This window comes from Phocoena sinus, chromosome 21, assembly GCF_008692025.1.
Source record: "Phocoena sinus isolate mPhoSin1 chromosome 21, mPhoSin1.pri, whole genome shotgun sequence".
NCBI lineage: Eukaryota > Metazoa > Chordata > Mammalia > Artiodactyla > Phocoenidae > Phocoena > Phocoena sinus.
In genome coordinates, this window is record NC_045783.1 from 13,720,810 (window position 1) to 13,743,556 (window position 22,747).

At 41.6% G+C, this 22,747-nt stretch overlaps 1 protein-coding gene across 2 annotated transcripts in view; it reads left to right on the forward strand.

Annotated features, from left to right (window-relative positions):
• Positions 1-22,747, forward strand: part of SNX25 (sorting nexin 25) — a 124,999-nt gene that overhangs the window by 27,308 nt on the left and 74,944 nt on the right. For both annotated transcript variants that reach the window (XM_032618403.1, XM_032618402.1), the window contains exons 3-5: positions 3,195-3,411; positions 6,997-7,169; positions 8,308-8,494. In XM_032618403.1, the coding sequence (XP_032474294.1) occupies positions 3,195-3,411; positions 6,997-7,169; positions 8,308-8,494 (577 nt within the window). The remainder of the gene's footprint in view (positions 1-3,194; positions 3,412-6,996; positions 7,170-8,307; positions 8,495-22,747) is intronic.

Sequence of the window (22,747 nt, forward strand, 5' to 3'; positions counted from 1 at the left end):
AACTTTCACTAGGCTCCCCTGAATTATCTCACTAATGTGGGCCAGAGAATTTAATTCAGTAATTATCGCGTACCTGCTGTTTGCTCAGTAGACTTGGACTACTCTAAGTAGACAGACTACTTAGACTGTCCAAGGATTAGATGCTGACACAGCGGAAGCAGAGCTAGTACCTCAAAGAGCATGACTTCCCCCTCCCCATAGGCTCAACTTATCTTGTTCATGACTCACTCTTCCTTCCTTCCTTCCTTCCTTCCTTCCTTCCTTCCTTCCTTCCTTCCTTCCTTCCTTCCTTCCTTCCCTCCCTCCCTCCCTCCCTCCCCCCCCCTCCTTCCCCTCTCTCTTTCTTTCTTGCTGCGTTGGGTCTTCGTAGCTGCACGTGGGCTTTCTGTAGTTGCAGTGAGCGGGGGCTACTCTTCGTTGTGGTGTGTGGGCTTCTCACTGCAGTGGCTTCTCTTGTTGTGGAGCACAGGCTCTAGGTGCGCGGGCTCAGTAGTTGTAGCACGTGGGCTCAGTAGTTGTGGCTCATGGGCTGTAGAGTGCAGGCTCAGTAGTTGCGGTGCACGGGCTTAGTTGCTCTGCGCATGTGGGATCTTCCAGGACCAGGGCTCGAACCCGTGTCCCCTGCATTGGCAGGTGGATTCTTAACCACTGCACCACCACGGAAGTCCCTCATTCATGACTCTTTACCTAGTGGTATGAAATATCTGTCCATTTTTGTTGAATGAATGAATAGATCAACAAGTGACATAACCTAATAACCTCAAAATCTTCCCAGAAGATGACTTTCGTTCTGCACACAGAGAGTAATTATTAATTGCATTTTTGAAAACTTTGTGCACCATAAAGGGCCATCTATATGATCAATGAAATTGTCGTTCTTATCATTATCATTGGGGCAGTTCCTGGTGGAATGAGGACTGTTTCTTTGTGCCAAGAGACTCAGGTCATGGACATTTACAACCTGCGGTGCTCTACCTCTTGGGCATGTAAGATTGCACCCTGAGTTATCCTGGGGAGAAGGCAGAAATGGAAAATGGCTCTCTCGGAGCTTCTTTCTCATACTGTTTACTTAGGTTGAGTCATTCCTTGTTCTGAACATTTATAGATACTTAACCTAGCATCACATTTTCTAGACTACATGGTAGCTTTTTAACTGGTCTCTTCACCTCTAGTAATTCTCTACTTTGTTACCCTAAATACTCTTTTCAGATTAATCTAACTAAAGCTGAAAAGTTCTAATCATGTTATTCCATTCTCTCTAATCTTCAGTGATTCCCTCTTACCTACTTATTTCTTTGAGAGCCGTCCTAGAAATTAGATGTATTTGAGTGATAATAGCATCTGAATTTTTGTTGGCTGTTATGCCTTTAGAAGAAAATCTCTTTGCTTGGCAGTGAGAATAAGTGTTCTTTCACTTCTCACTGTGGTTTGTTACATTACTTACACTTATTTCTTAATGAAAACCATAAAATGATTTTATGATCACGAATTTCTGTCTCCTTGAATTGACCTAGAAGGTATATTTAAAAACATTTTGTTCATATGTGTACTTGTGTGAGTGTATGTAGTTAGGTAATACATACTTAGAATCATGGCTTTGTTTTGTACTTCTTATATTTGTTATATTTTTATGATACTTAGTTTGAAGAGGGGTACTGATGAGCTATTGATGGAAGATATGCCTGTGGCTAACACATATCTCTATTACTGAGTACAGATTTTTGTCAGTATTTATTTTTATCCATTTCTCACCAAAACCTATTATCAGAGGAGTATTTTAGGTGTGTAATAATTAGCGTATGCAGTGTGGTTAACAAATGTAGTGAGAAATTATGTAGGTGAATATGCCCTTCACATAAATCTTTTAGCATGCTGAAAAGATCTTATTTTTAGAGATTAAGTCTCTTATAATTGCTCTTAATTTCCTGCTTTAATTTGAAATTAAATTTTAATGAAAGGAAAAATGCTTCTATTTTTCCAAACGTTTTGGTTTGCAGATTTATTTGCCACTAGCTAAAAATTATTTGGCATGGAAACTTTGTTTGATACAAGAGTACAAGAGAAAGAATTGCAAATGAACGAATTAGCAGTGTTTTACTGGCAAGGTGTGTGTCATCATGCTCTTGTTGCTTGGCCTCGGGGTTCCCAGAAGGAGGGTAAAAGGCTATAAAAGCCTGGAGGTCATGTAATCCAGCCCCACCGTCTCAGGAAGTAATTTTTCCATGTCATCCTTGTCCATTAGATACTCAGCTTGTTTAAAAATTTCTTATGATGGAACATTCGTCACCTAATATGGCAGCCTCTCGAATAGCTTTAATGTTTTTATTCGGTTCTTCCTTATGTTGAACAGAAAAAACAACTTCCTTGTGATTTCCACCCATTGGTCCTATTTGTACTGTCTAGAGCAATTTAGAATTAGAAAAAAAAAAATCAGAGGGTTTGGTACCAAGATAGAATATTTAAAGATTGGGCTATCTGAGAAAATCCAGTACCTATGGTCACCACACCCCCAAAATTCTACTTAGATGAGAATCTCTGATTTTGAAAGGCTTCAGGGAAGAGTGTGTCTTCCCTTGTTTTGTTTTCTAATCTCTTTAAATTTTAAACAGTGAGGGACTTCCCTGGCGGTCCAGCGGTTAAGACTTCGCCTTCCAGTGCAGGGGGTGTGGGTTTGATCCCTGGTCGGAGAGCTAAGATCCCACATGCCTCTCGGCCAAAACACCAGAACATAAAGCAGAAGCAATATTGTAACAAATTCAATAAAGACTTAAAAAAAGAAAATGGTCCACATCAAAAAAAAAAAAATGGTCCACATATATATATATATGTATACATATATATATATATATATTTTTTTTTTTTTTTTTTTTTTTTTTTTTTTGCGGTATGCAGGCCTCTCTCACTGCTGTGGCCTCTCCCGTTGCGGAGCACAGGCTCCGGACGCGCAGGCTCAGCGGCCATGGCTCACGGGCCCAGCCGCTCCGCGGCATGTGGGATCTTCCTGGACCGGGGCACGAACCCGTGTCCCCTGCATCGGCAGGCAGACCCTCAACCACTGCGCCACCAGGGAAGCCCGGTCCACATATTCTAAAGTGACTACTAAATAGCAGGTGGCCAGCTTCCAGTAGAAAAGCCGTCTCGGTGTCTGTTGTTTTCACCCAAGTTTGACACGTTGCTCTGTCTCTTCCTGGTAGTGTTTGACTACAGTTACAGAGACTACATCCTGTCCTGGTATGGAAGCCTCAGCAGAGACGAGGGGCAGCTCTACCACCTGCTTTCCGAGGACTTCTGGGAAGTTGTCAGACGGCTGCGCCACAGGCTGAGCCGCGTGGACATGGTCAGAGTTGTCTGCAGTGATGTCGTGAGAGCTTTACTCGCTCACTTCTGTGACCTGAAGGCGGCAGACGCCAGGTAACTGTTATAATGGGAACAACCTCCCCTTCACCTTTATTCACAGTAGAATATTTTCCTTATTGAGAGGGTTGTTGAAGTCAAGACAAAACTCGGGCACATTCATCCTGTTGCTGGCACTCGGCTGGAAATGTAGACATATTGGGGGGGGATAATTATAATGTTCTGATAGAGTAAACTTTAAAAAAATTTTTAATAGAAAACCACTTTGTGGACTTGTTTGCTTTTGTAAATAACTGAAACAGTGACATGAATTTTGTGGAGCCAGCAGCACTATCATGAATGTATTTAGACAGTATTAAGGGTGCCTAGAAACAGAACATTTAAATATAGTGCTTTACACTCGGAAGAGTGTCAGTGAGTTTTCAGTTTTCAGGAAAGTTTAAATGAAGTTCATTTTTGTGTGCGTGTGAGTCCTGTGTTAAGAGCTCTGTTGCGTCACAATATCCTGAAAATTGATTTTTAAAAGGAACTCAGTGTTGGAGCATGTGGGCTGTAATTAGAGAAGGTCTTCCAATGTGAAAATTGCTAATATTTAGGCTTGTTAGCCTTTTGCTCTGTTACACGGGAAAGGTTTGTGCCTGTGAGGTGACTCTGCCTATGGAAGAAGACTGCAACAAGGCCTTTCTGTGCTCATAACAAGTTCTTATTCTCTTAGGTTTGCGGATAGGATTTTAAGTGTTTGTCTTACTCTTGTGTGAGTGACAGCATGGTGACTCATAGCACCCCTAACTGGGACATGAAAAGCAGTCTTACTGCAATAAGTAGCCTTCTGCCTGTTTGCGTCTGGACTCAGTTGGAGTAGCAGCGGGCTCCCTGCAGCTCCTGTGGCCTCTTCTCATTGACACTGCTCTGCCTCTGCCGTCGGGGACGAGAGAAAGTATTTGCAAAATACGTAAGGGGATGAGTAAGCAGAGGCATCCTCGTCGGGCAGGTGGGAACTCACATTCTTCTAAGAAGCCCTGTCTTGCAGCTCTGTCAGAAAGTACTCCCTGTCCTGCCTGTGAGGTTGCTCTGGGGCCTGGCTGCCAAGGGCGCTCGGTCGTGCAGCAGCAGCCCTCTGTCCTTGGCTGTGCCGCCTCTTCCCACGAGTTGTCCCCTCTCCCCATGTCCACACAGCTCAGGTTCACGTGGCCAGAATCCACAGGGCCGCCATATGCCTGTTCTTCTCCAGCTTGCTGCCCCCGGTGTGTTTTGCAAACTTTGAAAATAAAACCAGGAATACATTTTATATTGTGATGCAGTTTCATCAGATAACGCTCAGTACCTGTGAAAACTTTGACATTTTTTGTTCTTTACCATTAAAAAAAAAAAAGGCATTTGAGACTAAATTGTATTTTGTTTCTTGTGGGTCACAACCCACGGTTTGAAAAAATTACTGTAGAGCTACAGTTTTCAGATTTCGTGGTCTCAGAATCCCTCTACACTCATAAAAGTTATCAAGGACCTGAAAGAGCTTCGTTTAAGCGGGTTAGAGCTGTGGTGTCCCAGGGCCGGCTTGTGCTGGGTGCGGGAGCAGACGGTGCACATCTCTCAACTCTGAGGTCAGTGATGATCACCTTGTCGGTTTGTAATTGGCCGTGGCGTGGGTATTTACTCCTTGAAATCGGAAAATGCTACAAATCGGAGCTTTTTTTCCCCCTTGGAGAGCCAGTTGAACATTTACCAGCTCACCACTCATCCTATCGGTCAATATTTACCATATTAGATATTAAACTAAGACTTTTTTTTTTTTTTCCCCCCGGCACGCAGGCCTCTCACTGCTGTGGCCTCTCCCGTTGCGGAGCACAGGCTCCGGACGCGCAGGCTCAGCGACCATGGCTCACGGCCCCAGCCGCTCCGCGGCACGTGGGATCTTCCCGGACCGGGGCACGAACCCGTGTCCCCTGCATCGGCAGGCGGACTCTCAACCACTGCGCCACCAGGGAAGCCTGAGAGTATATTTTTCACTGAGACATTTATTTACCAGCTTCTGAAATTACTGCTTTTGTGGATAATATTTGTGATGAGTAAACATCACAATAATAGAAACAGAGAACTGATTCCACTGTCGAAGCTCCTTTCCTGTGGAATTCCAGTTTTCTCGTGCCAAGGGTACATGTAGGCTATGCCTAGAAGCTTCTAGTTGATGATTCTTATTAAAGGAAAAAAATCTACCATTGTTCTCTGACATTATGTATACTTGAAAAAGTGCCAGTAGGTCACTGGTGTTTTGCATGTAGATGGTGGTGCCCTGGAGGCGAATGCTGGGGATCTAATATCTGATTGTGCAACACCTCCTACAGATCACACAGTGAGAGTGGCAGAAACCTAGGTCCGATGGTTATCTCGGTACTTGCCTGCCCCAGGTAAACAGTGCCCTCGCCCTGGAAATCACCCTTGGTGTACAGGTTTCCACTGGCTGCAAAATGACTGTGGCAGCCAGGAAGCACCCAACTGAGTTGGCCACTATCAGGCAAGAGAATAATAAATTGCATTAATAAAAGCAACGCATCCTCTGGTTGACTGTTAGGCAGTTGTGTGAGGCAGTTTTCCGGTCAGCCTGTATTCATTTCCCAGCTGATGTTCTGTTGGCTGCTTTAAGCCAATCCAGATCACACTTAATTTTTGCCTCTGCTTCCTCTTCCTTTGCCCCATCTGTCTTGTCCAGCATGTTTCAGGAAAACCTAAAGATGATTGTTTTTATGCTATTACATCAATGGCATCTTTAATTTCACAGCCTCCTTTTTACAATCTGTGCATTTTGTTTACTGGTCAAGCACAGGCATGTTGTTTAAGGCACAAAATAATGCTTGTTTTCACATATATTTCTTCTGTATCTCTGAAATTTTTTTCCTTTTCACTTTAACAATCTCTGATTATGGTGTAGCGTTGAAAAAGAGTCTGGACTTGAGAGTCAGACAGAACAGGACCTGAGAGTTATTTCTACCATTTGTTACCTCTGTGACTTTGGACCATTCAGGTGATCATTCAGATCCTTAATACTCTCATCTATAAAATGGTGATGATGATACTTGCTTCTAGATGTAGGTGGGAAGATTAAATAATACTGCACGTATGAAGTGTATGGAAGGTTAATGTCCTTTTGCTCACTCACGGCATGAGAACCCAGAGGTAAGTACTAGTAGTTGGAGTAAACAAGTGGCAGATCCACACTGACAGGAGGACGCTGCCAGGAGCTGGTGACCCTGGTTTAATGCTTTGTTAGATTTTTTTTTTTTTTGCCTTTGGAGAAATGAAGCTATAGATCACATTTAGGGAGAGAGCTAGGAGACTTAAAAATAATCTAGTTAAAGAGCTGCTCACCCCTTTTTAGATTGTTGCTGTGACTTGGGAGTCGTGTATGAGGGTTGATGCTACTTAAGGTTGGAAATCCCGAAAGGCCATGTATTTGCATTTTTCCAGATTAGTCTGTGGTTGAGAAAATTACTGACTGTTGATATAGTCAAAGAGTGGGCATAGTTATTAAAACTGTTGCGTTGCCCATTTGAAGTTTTTTTTTTTTACCTAACGGTACATAACCAAGCTGTTTCTAGAAACATCTTTCCTTCCCTTTCCCTCTCTTCATGTATTTATTTTTTTCAGACATGAAGAACAGCCGAGGCCCTTTGTGTTGCATGCATTCTTGAGGAACTCAGATGATGAAGTAAGATTTCTACAAACGTGTTCTCGGGTTCTGGTGTTTTGTCTCCTTCCCTCAAAGGATGTCCAGTCTCTCAGCTTACGCATAATGCTCGCAGAAATTCTCACAGCAAAAGGTAGACTTTCATAACTAATTGATATTACTAATGCGATACTTGTGCAAGCTAACGTGCTACATACGAATGTGATAACACTTTATATGACACCTATGCAGACCTTGTATACTGTGGGACATACGGGAATTAAAGTATTTTCAAAAGGTCAGGTTTAAATGTCACTCAGAGAAGGCATCACTTGACCCTACGTGATAAACAGATGTTTCATATAACATATTACCAAATACATAGTCCACTCTGCTGTTTGTAATAGGTAACCAGTCCTTATGCCCACCACAGTGTAGCATCCACCTGGGATAGATTTTGAGTCACCCAGGCCAGTTACGTGCCTTATGAAAGACTGTCTGTACTCAAACTCTAGTATGCGTTTGCTTAAAATACCTTTGCTTCAGAATTCATTGGCAATGCCTATATGTGACTTAGAATAAATAGAAGAGGGACTGTACCACAAAATAATGTGGTTGTTAGAAAAAAAGTGTATCCAGGGAAATGCTTAGCTAGGATAAGGAAAAATGGAAGAAGATATCATCTGAGAGAAACTTTTCCTATCTCAGAATCTCAAACAAATAATGTTGTGTTTGATATGCCGTGATTTAATATCTCATTTATTATCTCTGGGTTAGCCAGCTGTACCCATTAGCTGATATAGCCAACCACAGAGAAAAGGGGAACTTTCTAACCTAAAGTTAGTGGGGTGAATCTGTCATAGTGTCATTGACTTTTTTAACAACTTCCTCCCTGAGGTCTGTTTCACCAGTTGGGAGAACGTTAACTTTCATCTTTTGGCAGACAAAATATATTGAGCCTTATAAAAGAAATCAAAGGGAAAAAAATGAATGTACTTAATTTTGATAGCTTTGTTAACAACTTGGGTTCCAGATGGCTTTCTTTCATTATTCTTTTCCATGTAACTCATTTGTTAAAACGACCACTTGGTTGTAGCCATAACTACTAGCAAACCCAGAGGGATGGGTAGCTGTGTGTGTGTGGGGGGGGTGTGTGGGGGTGTGTGTGTGTCTGTGGCCCATTTGGGTAGTTTTAAAATGTTTCCCAGATGTACTTTCAATTATATAACATGAAAGCGGTTTCTTTAAAGGAGAATACCCTTTTAAGTGGTGCTCTCTTCTCTGTCCCACAGTCTTAAAGCCAGTAGTGGAGTTACTTAGTAATCCAGATTACATTAACCAGATGTTGCTTGCCCAGTTGGAGCACAGAGAACAGGTGAATGAACATCACAAGAGAGCCTACACGTATGCTCCCTCCTATGAAGAGTTCATCAAGCTTATTAACAGCAACTCTGATGTTGAGTTCTTGAAGCAACTAAGGTATTTGGTCTTTAATTATGGCGTGACAGTGCTACTGACTATCTTCCTCTACGTGGTTAGGTAAAAAAAAAAACCCAAAAAACTGTGGTTGTCAGGGAAGAAGAAATAAAGGAGGTCCATAAAACTTACTAATCAGTAATAGCAAAATGCATCCAGCTTCTCCCTTGGCAGCGGAATTCGTTCAAAGTATCATGTTTTTCAAATAATTAGGTCATAATAGAAAGCTGTTCAGTTGTTAGAACCTGCGTAGCTGCTTAGGTGCTTACCTTGGAAAAGCAGTGGAAGGAAATACTGTTTTTGGGGGGGGGGGTTTAAAGAATAATTTTTTTTTTTAAAATTTATTTATTTTTGGCTGCGTTGGGTCTTCGTTGCTGCGCGCAGGCTTTCTCTAGTTGAGGCGAGCAGGGGCTACTCTTCGTTGCAGTGCTCAGGCTTCTTACTGCAGTGGCTTCTCTTGTTGTGGAGCATGGGTTCTAGGTGTGCGGGCTTCAGTAATGGTGGCACATGGGCCTCCGTAGTTGTGGCTCGCTGGCTCTAGGGCGCAGGCTCAGTAGTTGTGGCGCACGGGCTTAGTTGCTCCGCAGCATGTGGGATCTTCCCGGACCAGGGCTCAAATCCATGTCCCTTGCATTGGCAGGTGGATTCTTAACCACTGCGCCACCAGGGAAGCCCAATGCTGTGTTTTAAAAATTACAGTGTAGGCCATTTGTGTTGATTTTCATTTTTCTTACGAAATACAGAGGCCCAGGTTTGGGAATAAAGGGTTCTTGACTAATTGTTTTGAGAAAACACATTTGAAATATACCCCAGGAATCTAATTTATAGGGGAATTCAGTTTCCTTTACGGTACTTGAGATATTTTTAGGGGTGAGTGTGTGTGTTTATTTTTAATTTTTAAAATACAGGTTATGCATATACAGTATGATTATATAGTATTGTGTAGTTTGTGGATTTTCTAGGCTTCTGTTTCTCTAGTTACCCTTCTGTTTTGGTGTCCCCAAATAAGCATGCATGGGAAGAAAGGAAACTCTGGCCTGTCAGTTTTGCTTCTGATAGGTAATTTTTGTAAGTCTCTGGCGGAAAAGTAAAATATTGGCTGAAATTGGGTCTTTGAACTGTTTGAGGGCTTTGGACTTGCCACGTTTGCCCCTGAACCAGGGTCAACATTAAAGTGAGTTATGCTGCTACATTTTCTAATCTGAATAATACACCCTCTAAGAAGCACACACTGTGGATGCCTCTGTGTTCTCGTAAACTGTGCTGTGTCTTAATCTAGGTCCCACAAATGTATAATGATGGGTTCGATTGTATGACTTTGTTTACAAGTAATTTAATTCTTGTGAGATATAGTCTCTGAAGATTTTAATCATGTTTCTCTTTCCATTCATAATCTTGAATAGGCTATATGGTACTTATTTATTATAGATTTGTGATTATTTATGTCTGAATCTAGAAATTCCTTTTTCGTAGTTGTGGCACTTGAGCTGATAGAGAACCCAAGAGCCAGTATTCCAAGTTTGTCACTTGAGGCTTACAGGTCACATCTACTCACAGATCATCCTTACTGTGGCTTCCTCTGACTCCTTTTGAAGTGTCATTCCACAGAAAGTGAAGGAGCCCACAGGTCAGACACCCTTGTTGCCTCCTCGTCGCCTTAAAATTCTCAGCATGACAACACACACACACCAAGCTCTGGTTCTAGAGACACTGTTCAAACTTATACTCTAATATTCCTCTCCCTAGTGCTTTTATAATATTGTTCCCAGATGTGCTGTGTGTGGTGTGACCAAGGTAATGTGATGACCACCTTCCATGGAATTACAATTTCCTCCTAAGACTGTTTATGAGCAGGTGATACCTCATGTTGATAAATTGTGGGTGCATTGAATTCCTAAGTATTTTCCTCTGCCAGACAGTCTCTCCACAGTAAGGTCAGACATGGACCATTTGAAAACTCCAAGGAAGTTTAAGATAACAATCTAGAATCTAGTATTCATTCTTCTTCCAGACTTGTGCATGAGTGTTCTATTTTCTGAACCAAACAAAAGATTCCAGCACTGCACACATGGTGACATAGTTAATGGTGTAACAAAAAGGCACCAAAAGACATTTTTTGATCAGAACTAATTATTTTGAATGATCACCTATTGGTACTCTAGCACCATCTGTCATTTTGTATCTGAGCACAGTTCCTATATTATGAGTGGATCTTGGTAAGAATTGATGGCTTACCTTCTTTAAAATGTACTAGCGAAAGTCTCTAGACTATTTGAAATACTATGAATGTCTTAATGTTGGCAGTTTGTCATCAAGTAGGTAAAGAAGTAGCTGAGCAAGAGCTGCCTTTTAGAAAAACAGAAGCATGGTATCTACTGTCCCAGGATGACTGGACAGCCTGCTTTCGTCACAGTCGGAGTGTTATGGATTGCCCTCACTGTGTGGCAGAAGATTACACTAGAAGTGCTGCCTAATCATTTCCCCCTTTCCCTCTCATACGTGATGGAACAAAAACAGTATAAGCACTTACATCTTTTTTGACATCACTTCCTCTCGATCTCATAAATAGGGCAACACTGAAGGGTATCCCACTGGGGGTCCCAGGAAGCAGGCCCTCTGTTGAGCGCTGGGAGACTTAAGGGGCAGTAGAAAAGCTGAACTAAAGAATGGCTTTTTCAAAAATTGAGATATAAGTCACATACCATAGAATTCAACAATTTTAAAGTGGACAGTTCCGTGGTTTTTGGTGTATTCAGAGGCCGTGCAACCATACCCACTAATTCCAGACTAGTTTCGTCACCCTAAAAAGAAAGCTTATACCCATTGGCAGTCATTTCCCATCCTTCTCCTCCCCCCAGCCCTTGGGCACCACTCGTGTGCTTTCTGTCTCAGTAGATTTGCCTATTCTGGACATTTCATGTAAATGGAATCATACAATATGTGTCCTTTTGTGTCTGGCTTCTTTCACTCAGCCTAATGTTTCCGAGGTTCATCCATGTTGCAGTATATATCAGTACTCCATTTTTTTGGCTGAATACTGTTCCACTGTATGAATATACCATATTTTGTTTATGCATTTATCAGTTAGTGGAAGATTTAGGTTGTTGCACTTTGAAGAATGCCTTTTGAATGATCATTGAGCATCTTCAGCAGTACTGTCAGTGACTGCTGATAAATGAGACTAAAATAAAGTGTTGCAGGTTCCTAACCTCTTCCTCTCACCACCTCCCCTCACTCTAAATACCTGCCACCAACAAGGAGTGTTGGAGTACAGACACCAGGAAGGGGTGTTCGTTTAGTGCATTATTCCTTTTCCACATATTGTCTTCTCTTTTTTGTCCTCCACCCTACTGTTAGAAACACCTTACTTTAGGTTTCAATGGGGAGAACACTTGGAGGTACTTTGGTGATTAGACAATCAGACTCTTAAAGTGGCTTGTCTATTAGAAGCACAAAGAATCCATTTTCAGATTTAATTAAGTGGACGTAATGACCTTTTCTTCTGACCTCTATCCCTTTGTAAGCTTTCAGTTCCTCGTGTAAATCTTGGGAAGTATGTTGATAACTTCCTTTAGACAGGCTGCAAAATTCTCTTGTAACAAGGGGCATGAACTCCTTCAAAGAGTCAGATGCGCCTGGCAACATCAGCTCTGGGATCGTAATCCTGAAGAATGTATAGTCTCCTCAACAAGCCTGGCAAAGAACCTTAGGAGAAAATACTGTGAAAGGCATTTTTGTCAATGATAGATACACACATCCAGAGTTGCTCTCTGTATACTTGTGTAAATAGTGCATTGTCCTGGGGCATCTTTCCTGGACCTGTGACCACAAGACAGTTCCTTGGGCATTGCTTTATTGTGACATTTTAGGTAGTTCTCTTCCATGTGGCACTGGTATATCTTTCGTCCTTGGGGTGGGTGTCCCTTTTCGTTGTACCTGAGGCACAGATCTGAGGACTAATTTTTACTCCCTGCTTCTTGCACTAGAGAGGCTACCAGGAACAACTCTGTGATGGGAGAGATTGATCTTTTTGCTCAAAGAGTAGGTGATGCTGCATAAATTATCTTGTTACTTGGCTGCTTACTGTTCACCTGATTAAAAAAAATTGCCCTCTATTTAAGGGTCAGTTCTGCTCACTCGTATTGACAGGCAGAATTGCTTTTTATCAGACTTCTGTCTACAACCCACGTTGATGAGGCCTATCAGCCACATAGCACGAGTGGAGCTGCTTTCTTCAGCCATAGTCTCAACTCTTCTGTTGTTTTTCTGGTACAGTTAGAGTCCTCTGCCCTCTGACTTTATTAGGGTTTTAGGTCATTATCTTCAAATTGCTCTCAGTAAAATTTTGGGGTAGGCTGCATAAGCCACGGAATGCATCTTATTTAGACTAAGTGAAACCATCCACTTATTTTATACTTATTTGGGAGTTAGATGAATGTTTTCTAAAGGAAAGAGTCATTCAGCTCTGCCAGGCTGGAGTGCATTAAAAATAAACAAACAACAACAAACCCTTAAAGGTGCTATTTGTAATTCTGCAGTAGTTTGTTGTTTTCTCTGAGCGACCATGAGATCTTTTCACAGTAGGACTATAAAGCTAGAAATGTGTCCTTCACGTATACTAAGTTAGTGGGATTTTTGTTTGTTTTAACATCTTTATTGGAGTGTAATTGCTCTACATTGCTGTGTTAGTTTGTGCTGTATAACAAAGTGAATCAGCTATACGTATACTTATATCCCCATATCCCCTCCCTCTTGCGTCTCCCTCCCACCCTCCGTATCCCACCCCTCTAGGTGGTCACAAAGCACCGAGCTGATCTCCCTGTGCCATGAGGCTGCTTCCCAATAGCTATCTATTTTACATTTGGTAGTGTATATATGTCCATGCCACTCTCTCACTTTGTCCAGTTTACCCTCCCCCCCCCGCCATGTCCTCAAGTCCATTCTCTACATTTGTGTCTTTATTCCTGTCCTGCCCCTAGGTTCTTGAGAACCTTTTTTTTTGTTGTTTTTTTTTTTAGATTCCATATATATGTGTTAGCATACGGTATTTGTTTTTCTCTTTCTGACTTACTTCACTCTGTATGACAGATTCTAGGTCCATCCACCTCACTACAAATAACTCAATTTCGTTTCTTTTTATGGCAGGGTAACATTCCACTGTATATATGTGCCACGTCTTCTTTATCCATTTGTCTGTCGATGGGCATTTAGGTTGATTCCATGACCTGGCTATAGTAAATAGTGCTGCAATGAACATTGGGGTGTATGTGTCTTTTTGAATTATGGTTTTCTCAGGGTATATGCCCAGTAGTGGGATTGCTGGGTCGTATGGTAGTTCTGTTTTTATTTTTTTGAGGAACCTCCATACTGTTCTCCATAGTGGCTGTATCAATTTACATTCCCACCAACAGTGTAGGAGGCTTCCCTTTTCTGCACACCCTCTCCAGCATTTATTGTTTGTAGATTTTTTTAAAAAATAAATTTATTTATTTACTTAGTTTTGGCTGCGTTGGTCTTGGTTGCTGTGCGCAGGCTTTTCTCTGCTTGCAGTGAGCGGGGGCTACTCTTCGTTGCGGTGCATGGGCTTCTCATTGCAGTGGCTTCTCTTGTTGCGGAGCACGGGCTCTAGGCGCGCGGGCTTCAGTAGTTGTAGCATGCGGGCTCACGAGTTGTGGCTCGCAGACTAGAGTGCAGGCTCAGTAGTTGTGGCACGTGGGCTTTGTTGCTGCCACGGCACGTGGGATCTTCCCGGACCAGGGCTCGAACCTGTGTCCCCTGCATTGGCAGGCAGATTCTTAACCACTGTGCTCCCAGGGAAGCCCTGTTTGTAGATTTTTGGATGATGGCCATTCTGACTGGTATGAGATGATATCTCATTGTAGTTTTGATTTGCATTTCTCTAATGATTGATGATGTTGAGCATCCCTTCATGGGTTTGTTGGCCATATGTATATCTTCTTTGGAGAAATGTCGATTTAGGGCTTCTGCTCATTTTTGGATAGAGTTGTTTGTTTTTTTGATATTGAGCTGCATGAGCTGCTTGTATATTGTGGAGATTAATTCTTTGTCAGTTGCGTCATTTGCAAATATTTCCGCGCATTCTGAGGGTTGTCTTTTCGTCTTGTTTATGGTCTCCTTTGCTGTGCAAAAGCTTTTAAGTTTCATTTGGTCCCATTTGTTTATTTTTGTTTTTATTTCCATTTCTCTAGGAGGTGGGTCAAAAAGGATCTTGCTGTGATTTATGTCATGCAGTGTTCTGCCTATGTTTTCCTCTAAGAGTTTTACAGTGTCTAGCCTTACATTTAGGTCTTTAATCCATTTTGAGTTTATTTTGGTGTATGGTGTTAGGGAGTGTTCTAATTTCATTCTTTTACATGTAGCTGTCCAGTTTTCCCAGCACCACTTATTGAGGAGGCTGTCTTTTCTCCACTGTATATTCTTGCCTCCTTTATCAAAGATAAGGTGACCATGTGCGTGGGTTTATCTCTGGGCTTTCTTTACTGTTCCATTGATCTATATTTCTGTTTTTATGCCAGTACCATACTGTGTTGATTACTGTTGCTTTGTAGTGTAGTCTGAAGTCAGGAAGCCTGATCCCTCAGCTCCATTTTTCTTTCTCAGGATTGCTTTAGCTATTCGGGGTCTTTTGTGTTTCCGTACAAATTGTGAAATTTTTTGTTCTAGTTTTGTGAAAAATGCCATTGGTAGTTTGATAGGGATTACACTGTATCTGTAGGTTGCTTTGGGTAGTATCGTTGTTTTCATAATGTTGATTTTTCCAATCCAAGAACATGGTATATCTCTCTGTCTGTTTGTATCATCCTTAATTTCTTTCAATCAGTGTCTTATAGTTTTCTGCATACAGGTCTTCTGTCTCCATTGGTAGGTTTATTCCTAGGTATTTTATTCTTTTTGTGGCAGTGGTAAATGGGAGTGTTTCCTTAATTTCTCTTTCAGATTTTTCATCATTAGTGTATAGGAATGCAAGAGATTTCTGTGCATTAATTTTGTAACTTGCTACTTTACCACATTCATTGATTAGCTCTAATAGTTTTATGGTAGCACCTTTTGGATTCTCTGTATAGTATCATGTCATCTGCAAACAGTGACAGTTTTTCTTCTTCTCCAATTTGGGTTCCTTTCATTTCTTTTTCTTCTCCGATTGCTGTGGCTAAAACTTTGAAAACTATGTTGAATAATAGTGGTGAGAGTGGGCAACCTTGTCTTGTTCCTGATCTTAGTGGAAATGGTTTCAGTTTTTCACCATTGAGAACAATGTTGGCTGTGGGTTTGTCATAGATGACCTTTATTATGTTGACGTAAGTTCCCTGTATGCCTACTTTCTGGAGGGTGTAGGCATATCATAAATGGGTGTTGAATTTTGTCAAAAGCTTTTTCTGCATCTGTTGAGATGATCATATGGTTTTTATCCTTCAGTTAGTATGGTGTGTCACATTGATTGATTTGCATATATTGAAGAATCCTTGCATTCCTGGGATAAACCCCAGTTGATCATGGTGTATGATCCTTTTAATGTGCTGTTGGAATCTGTTTGCTAGTATTTTGTTGAGGATGTTTGCATCTATGTTCATCAGTGATATTGGCCTGTAGTTTTCTTTTTTTGTGATATCTTTGTCTGGTTTTGGTATCAGGGTGTTGGTGGCCTTGTAGAATGAGTTTGGGAGTGTTCCTTCCTCTGCTATATTTTGGAAGAATTTGAGAAGGATAGGTGTTAGCTCTTCTCTAAATGTTTGGTAGAATTCACCTGTGAAGCCATCTGGTCCTGGGCTTTTGTTTGTTGGAAGATTTTAAATCACAGTTTCAATTTCAGTCCTTGTGATTGGTCTGTTTATATTTTCTATTTCTTCCTGGTTCAGTCTCGGAAGGTTGTGCTTTTCTAAGAATTTGTCCATTTCTTCCAGGTTGTCCATTTTATTGGCATAGAGTTGCTTGTAGTAATCTCTCATGATCTTTTGTATTTCTGCAGTGTCAGTTGTTACTTCTCCTTTTTCATTTCTAATTCTGTTGACTTGAGTCTTCTCCCTTTTTTTCTTGATGAGTCTGGCTAATGGTTTATCAATTTTGTTTATCTTCTCAAAGAACCAGCTTTTAGTTTTATTGATCTTTGCTATCGTTTCCTTCATTTCTTTTCCATTTATTTCTGATCTGATCTCTATGATTTCTTTCCTTCTGCTAACTTTGGGGTTTTTTTGTTCTTCTTTCTCTAATTGCTTTAGGTGTAAGGTTAGGTTGTTTATTTGAGATGTTTCTTGTTTCTTGAGGTAGGATTTTATTGCTGTAAACTTCCCTCTTTTGCTTTTGCTGCATCCCACAGGTTTTGGGTCGTTGTGTTTTCATTGTCATTTGTGTCTAGGTTATTTTTGATTTCCTCAGTGATCTCTTGGTTATTGAGTAGTGTATTGTTTAGCCTCCATGTGTTTGTATTTTTTACAGATTTTTTTCCCTGAAATTGATATCTAATCTCATAGCATTGTGGTTGGAAAAGATGCTTGATACAATCTCAATTTTCTTAAATTTACCAAGACTTGATTTGTGACCCAGGATATGATCTATCCTGGAGAATGTTCCATGAGCATTTGAGAAGAAAGTGTATTCTGTTGTTTTTGTATGGAATGTTCTATAAATATCAATTAAATCCATCTTGTTTAATGTGTCATTTAAAGCTTGTGTTTCCTTATTTTCATTTTGGTTGATCTGTCCATTGGTGAAAGTGGGGTGTTAAAGTCCCCTACTATGATTGTGTTACTGTTGATTTCCCCTTTTATGGCTGTTAGTATTTGCCTTATGTATTGAGGTGCTCCTTCTTTGTCTCTGGTAATACCCTTTATTTTAAAGTCTATTTTGTCCGATATGAGAATTGCTACTCCAGCTTTCTTTTGATTTCTGTTTGCATGGAATATCTTTTTCCATCCCCTCACTTTCTGTCTGTATGTGTCCCTAGGTCTGAAGAGGGTCTCTTGTAGACAGCATATGTATGGGTCTTGTTTTTGTATCCATTCAGCCGGTCTGTGTCTTTTGGTTGGAGCATTTAATCCATTTACATTTAAGGTAATTATCGATATGTATGTTCCTATTCCCATTTTCTTAATTGTTTCGGGTTTGTTTTCGTAGGTCTTTCCCTTCTCTTGTGTTTCCTGCCTAGAGAAGTTCCCTTAGCATTTGTTGTAGAGCTGGTTTGGTGGTGCTGAATTCTCTTAGCTTTTGCTTGTCTGTAAAGGTTTTAATTTCTCCATCGAATCTGAATGAGATTCTTGCTGCGTAGAGTCATCTTGGTTGTAGGTTTTTCACTTTAAATATGTCCTGCCGGTCCCTTCTGGCTTGCAGAGTTTCTGCCAAAAGATCAGCTGTTAACCTTATGGGGATTACCTTGTATGTTATTTGTTGCTTTTCCCTTGTTGCTTTCAGTATTTTTCCTTTGTATTTAATATTTGATAGCTTGATTAATATGTGTCTTGGCGTGTTTCTCCTTGGATTTATCTTTTATGGGACTCTCTGTGCTTCCTGGAGTTGACTGACTATTTCCTTTCCCATATTAGGGAAGTTTTCAATTATAATCTCTTCAAATATTTTCTCAGTCCCTTTCTGTTTCTCTTCTTCTTCTGGGACCCCTGTAATTTGAATGTTGGTGCATTTAATGTTGTCCCAGAGGTCTCTGAGACTGTCCTCAATTCTTTTCATTCTTTTTTCTTTATTCTGCTCTGCAGTAGTTATTTCCACTATTTTATCTTCCAGGTCACTTATCTGTTCTTCTGCCTCAGTTATTCTGCTATTGATTCCTTCTAGAGAATTTTTAATTTCATTTATTGTGTTTTTCATCATTGTTTGTTTGCTCTTTAGTTCTTCTGGGTCCTTGTTAAACGTTTCTTGTATTTTCTCCATTTTATTTCCAAGATATTGGATCATCTTTACTATCATTACTCTGAATTTTTTTTCAGGTAGACTGCCTATTTCCTCTTCATTTGTTTGGTCTGGTAGGTTTTTACCTTGCTCCTTCATCTGGTGTGTATTTCTCTGTCTTCTCATTTTGCTTAACTTACTGTGTTTGGGGTCTCCTTTTCACAGGCTGCAGGTTCGTAGTTCCCATTGTTTTTGGTGTCTGCCCCCAGTGGCTAAGGCTGGTTCAATGGGTTGTGTAGGCTTCCTGGTGGAGGGGACTGGTGCCTATGTTCTGGTGGTGAGGCTGGATCTTGTCTTTCTGGTGGGCTGGACCATGTCTGGTGGTGTGTTTTGGGGTGTCTGTGAACTTATTATGATTTTAGGCAGCCTCTCTGCTCATGGGTGGGGTTGGGTTCCTGTCTTTCTAGTTGTTTGGCTTGGGGTGTCCAGCACTGGAACTTGCTGGTCATTGAGTGGAGCTGGGCCTTAGCGTTGAGATGGAGATCTCTGGGAGAGCTCTCGCCGATTTATATTATATGGAGCCAGGAGGTCTCTGCTGGTCCAAAGTCCTGAACTTGGCTTTCCCACCTCAGAGGCTCAGGCCTGATAGCTGGCCGGAGCACCAAGACCCTGTCCGGCGCTTGGCTTTTGGGAAGTCTGAGATCTTCTACCAGCGTTCAGTAGGTGTTCTGTCGGAGTTGTTCCACATGTAGATGTATTTTTGATGTATTTGTGGGGAGGAAGGTGATCTTCACGTCTTACTCTTCTGCCATCTTGAAGGTCCTCTCTCTTCACACCTCCTGTTTCTAGAGGATCCACATTTCATTTGGAAAGGACATAAATCTGGCAGTCTCACTTCAGGCCTAGCCCTTCCACCTTTTTCCCTTTGTGCTTAGTCTGTTTCACTTGCTCATAGCGGGCCCTGTGCAGAGGCCTTGCCCCCAGCCCTTCAGACCAGAGTTCCTCAGGAAACGGCTGAACCGACACCTCAGCTCGGGACGTTTTCTGAAGCTCCTCACAGGACACTCAACTCAAGATGGCCTAAATTAGTGGTTTTTAACCCTGTCTGTATGTTAGAATCAACCAGGCTTTAAAACATTACAGTTTGATATCCTGCTGTCCCTTTGAGATACTCCCTTTTCTAGCATCCAAGATGTCAAAATGAGGATATGGGAGCTAGACTGGTTTAATATTTTGAATTTTCTGGGTCTTCTAGTAGGAGCAGTGATCAACTCTGCTAACAAAAGAGGAGCCAGAAATCTGAGTGTCATGTTGATGCAGGATGTTAAAGGGCAGATGAATAGATTCCCACCTGGTGTGGCTGGGGTGGGGGGGTGATGGCCACCGTCAAGGTAGGCAGAGCAGTGTTCAGGGTCCAGGTGCATCCATTTGTGAAACTCCACGTCACAGCCATACTAGAGAAAGGACTGTGTGTTCCTTTATTTTGAAGATAAAGCCGGAGTCAAAGTGAATGTTAAGCAAAGGAGCAGTGAAAGGTTTTGCCCCAGTGGAACCTGTTGTAAAGAAGTAGGCAGACCGTGGTCCAGGAATCTGCTGCATCCAGGGCTGCCTGCAATCTGTAATTCTTCAGTGCATTTGTGAAAAGTACCTTGATGGAGATTATTTGGTCCTCCATGGAAGATTCAGATGCCTAGGCTTCACCCCCAGGAACTTTTATGTAACTGGTCTAGAGTGGATCTTGGGCATCAGTTCCCCAGGTGATTATAAAATGCAATTAATATACAGAGAATCTCTTTTAAACGTCATGTGCTTTCACATGCTGCCAGTCTGAAGTCTCGGCTAGATGTCGTGTCATGTGATTCATTATGTTCTGATTCTTTGAAAACTGTTTATTACTGTTTGAGATATATGGTAACTCTGTTGAGGAGAATACTGACTAATCAGGACACCTCATTCTTCTGCCATGATTATTGTCATGAACAGAGGGCATTTTATCACTGACCTTCCTGAGAGATGTGTAACCCGAGGTTTCTCAGCCTTGGCAAAACTGACACGTGGGGCTTGATAGCCCTTTGTTGTGGGAGTTGTTCTGTTAACTGCAGAATGTAAGCAGCATCCCTGCACCTGTACCCACTGAATGCCAGTAGCACCCGCACTGCTGTGTCAACCAGAAATGTCTCCGGACGTAGCCACATGTCCTCTGGGGGACAAAATTGTCCTTTCTTAAGAGCCACTGGTTTAACCCCGTGAACAGTTTGGAGGTACTGTACTTATATTAGTTAGGATTAGATTCAGCTGAAAATTATAGAAAACCCACAAAATAATGATGCCTTGTCAAAGTACAGAGGGCTTTTCTTCCTCCTTGCTTAAGGGAAGTCTGCAGTACCCAGTCCAGGGCTGGTGCGTGGCCCCGCCTTCCTCAAGGACCCAGGCTCCCCCGGCTCACTGCTCTGCCACCCTGTGTTGCGGAGTCCTCCTGGCTCAGGATGTTCTCTAGGGTGCCATCCGTCACGTCCTAATGCCAGGAAGTGCGATGGAGGCAGGGAAACATGGTGGCAAAGGTCCTGTACTGCTTGTCTTTTAAGGATATTTCTGGAAGCTGCTACATGACATTTTTGTTTATATTTCATTGGTCGAAACAATTGAGAAAAAGCAAGTAGTCTCATTCTGGGCACCCTTAGGCTTCGTTAAAAATGGAGGATTCTATTACTGAGGAAGGAAAAAGAAGGGCTATGGAAGAGGCAAACAGCTGTGTTTGCTACAGTACTTCATGTTCTGTAGTTACAGTGAAGCAGGATAGCACTGTTTCCCACACAGGCATTGGAGAAATGGCTGCTTCCCTGGACTGGGCATTTGCCAGGGTTAAAGAGATGCCAAGCAAATGCTCAAGAAAGGAAAACTTTCTTTGTTTTTAAGCTACCATTTGTTGAATATCCAATATGTGTGAAGCACAGTGCTAGGTTCTTTATAATCATCATCTGATTGTTATAACCACCATGTGAAGTAGGTACTGTGATTCTCATTATTTGGTTGAGGAGAGGAAAACGACTTGCCCCAGATTACAAAGCTAACAAGTAACAGAGCTGGGATTTGAATTCAGGTCTGTCTGACTTCAAACCCCATTTGTAAAGCTGGGTAACTTGCTAGCCAGGTGGGCAGAGAACGGCAGTGACACATGGCCCCAGCCTTGTGGGATTTTCTGCAAGTGTGGAGATAACTCTCTACTGTTCGTGAGCCTTTGCAGGCACTAATCCTTATGTGGGGAACAATACCATCAGAAGTACCATCATCTTTTATTAAGGCAGTGACAGACTGCCAGAGAAACAAGTAGTAAGAAAGAAAATCAGAGCAGCCTGTCACTGCCATAATCTCATTTACCACCAGCCCAAATCTTTATTAGATTTTTCAGTTCTGCATTTGTTTACTTCTGACCCTCATTTAAACAGCAATGTGGAGAATCTAAAAATAGATAGGAGGGCTTCCCTGGTGGCGCAGTGGTTGAGAGTCCGCCTGCCGATGCAGGGGACACGGGTTCGTGCCCCGGTCCGGGAAGATCCCACATGCCGCTGAGCGGCTGGGCCCGTGAGCCATGGCCGCTGAGCCTGCGCGTCCGGAGCCTGTGCTCCGCAACGGGAGAGGCCACAACAGTGAGAGGCCCGCGTACCGCAAAAATATATATATATATAAATAAATAAAATAAAATAAAAATAGGAAATTCTAATAATGAACGAAAGGTTTAAAATTAAAGAGATTAAGGATTATTTAGTTTGGAGAAGAGAAGGGGAACCTTTTATCTAGCACATACTGAGATTGGTATGGTGTTTTTCAGTTTTACCATACTAAAGCAAGAGGCAATGGGCATAATGAATGGATTAACTTAAGAGATCATGACTAGCAATGGGTTACTGAGGGGTTGCGTAGTATTTTTTCTTTCGGTATCATAAGGGAGTGGATTTTCAACTCTGAATCAGTTTCGGTGCATTTGCACATGAGGATAATATTAAAAGTATTAAAATTCTTAAAATTGCATGCTTCTGTGTAGAAGAATTTAAATTAGTTGAATGTGCAGTGTTTTGAACAGTGATTCTGAAAATGTGAATCTTGCAGTAAAATAGGATTACATTGTAGAGGAACAAGAAAAAAGAAATCAAGCATACCTAAGACAACCTGCTGCAGCGTGTAAGAAATCACTGAGCACGTGTGAACTGCTGAGGAAGGCTCGTGTGGGTGGACAGGGAGATGGAAATTCGTAAGTGTAAAACAGAAGCCTGGCAAATTTTTATGAAAAGAATAAATGAATATAAATTTAGTTTAAAAAAACACATTAACATGTGAGGCTGCCTATGAAAAGTGTTCTAAAATATCTTTCAGCTTTATGAAAAATAAGAGTACATTGAC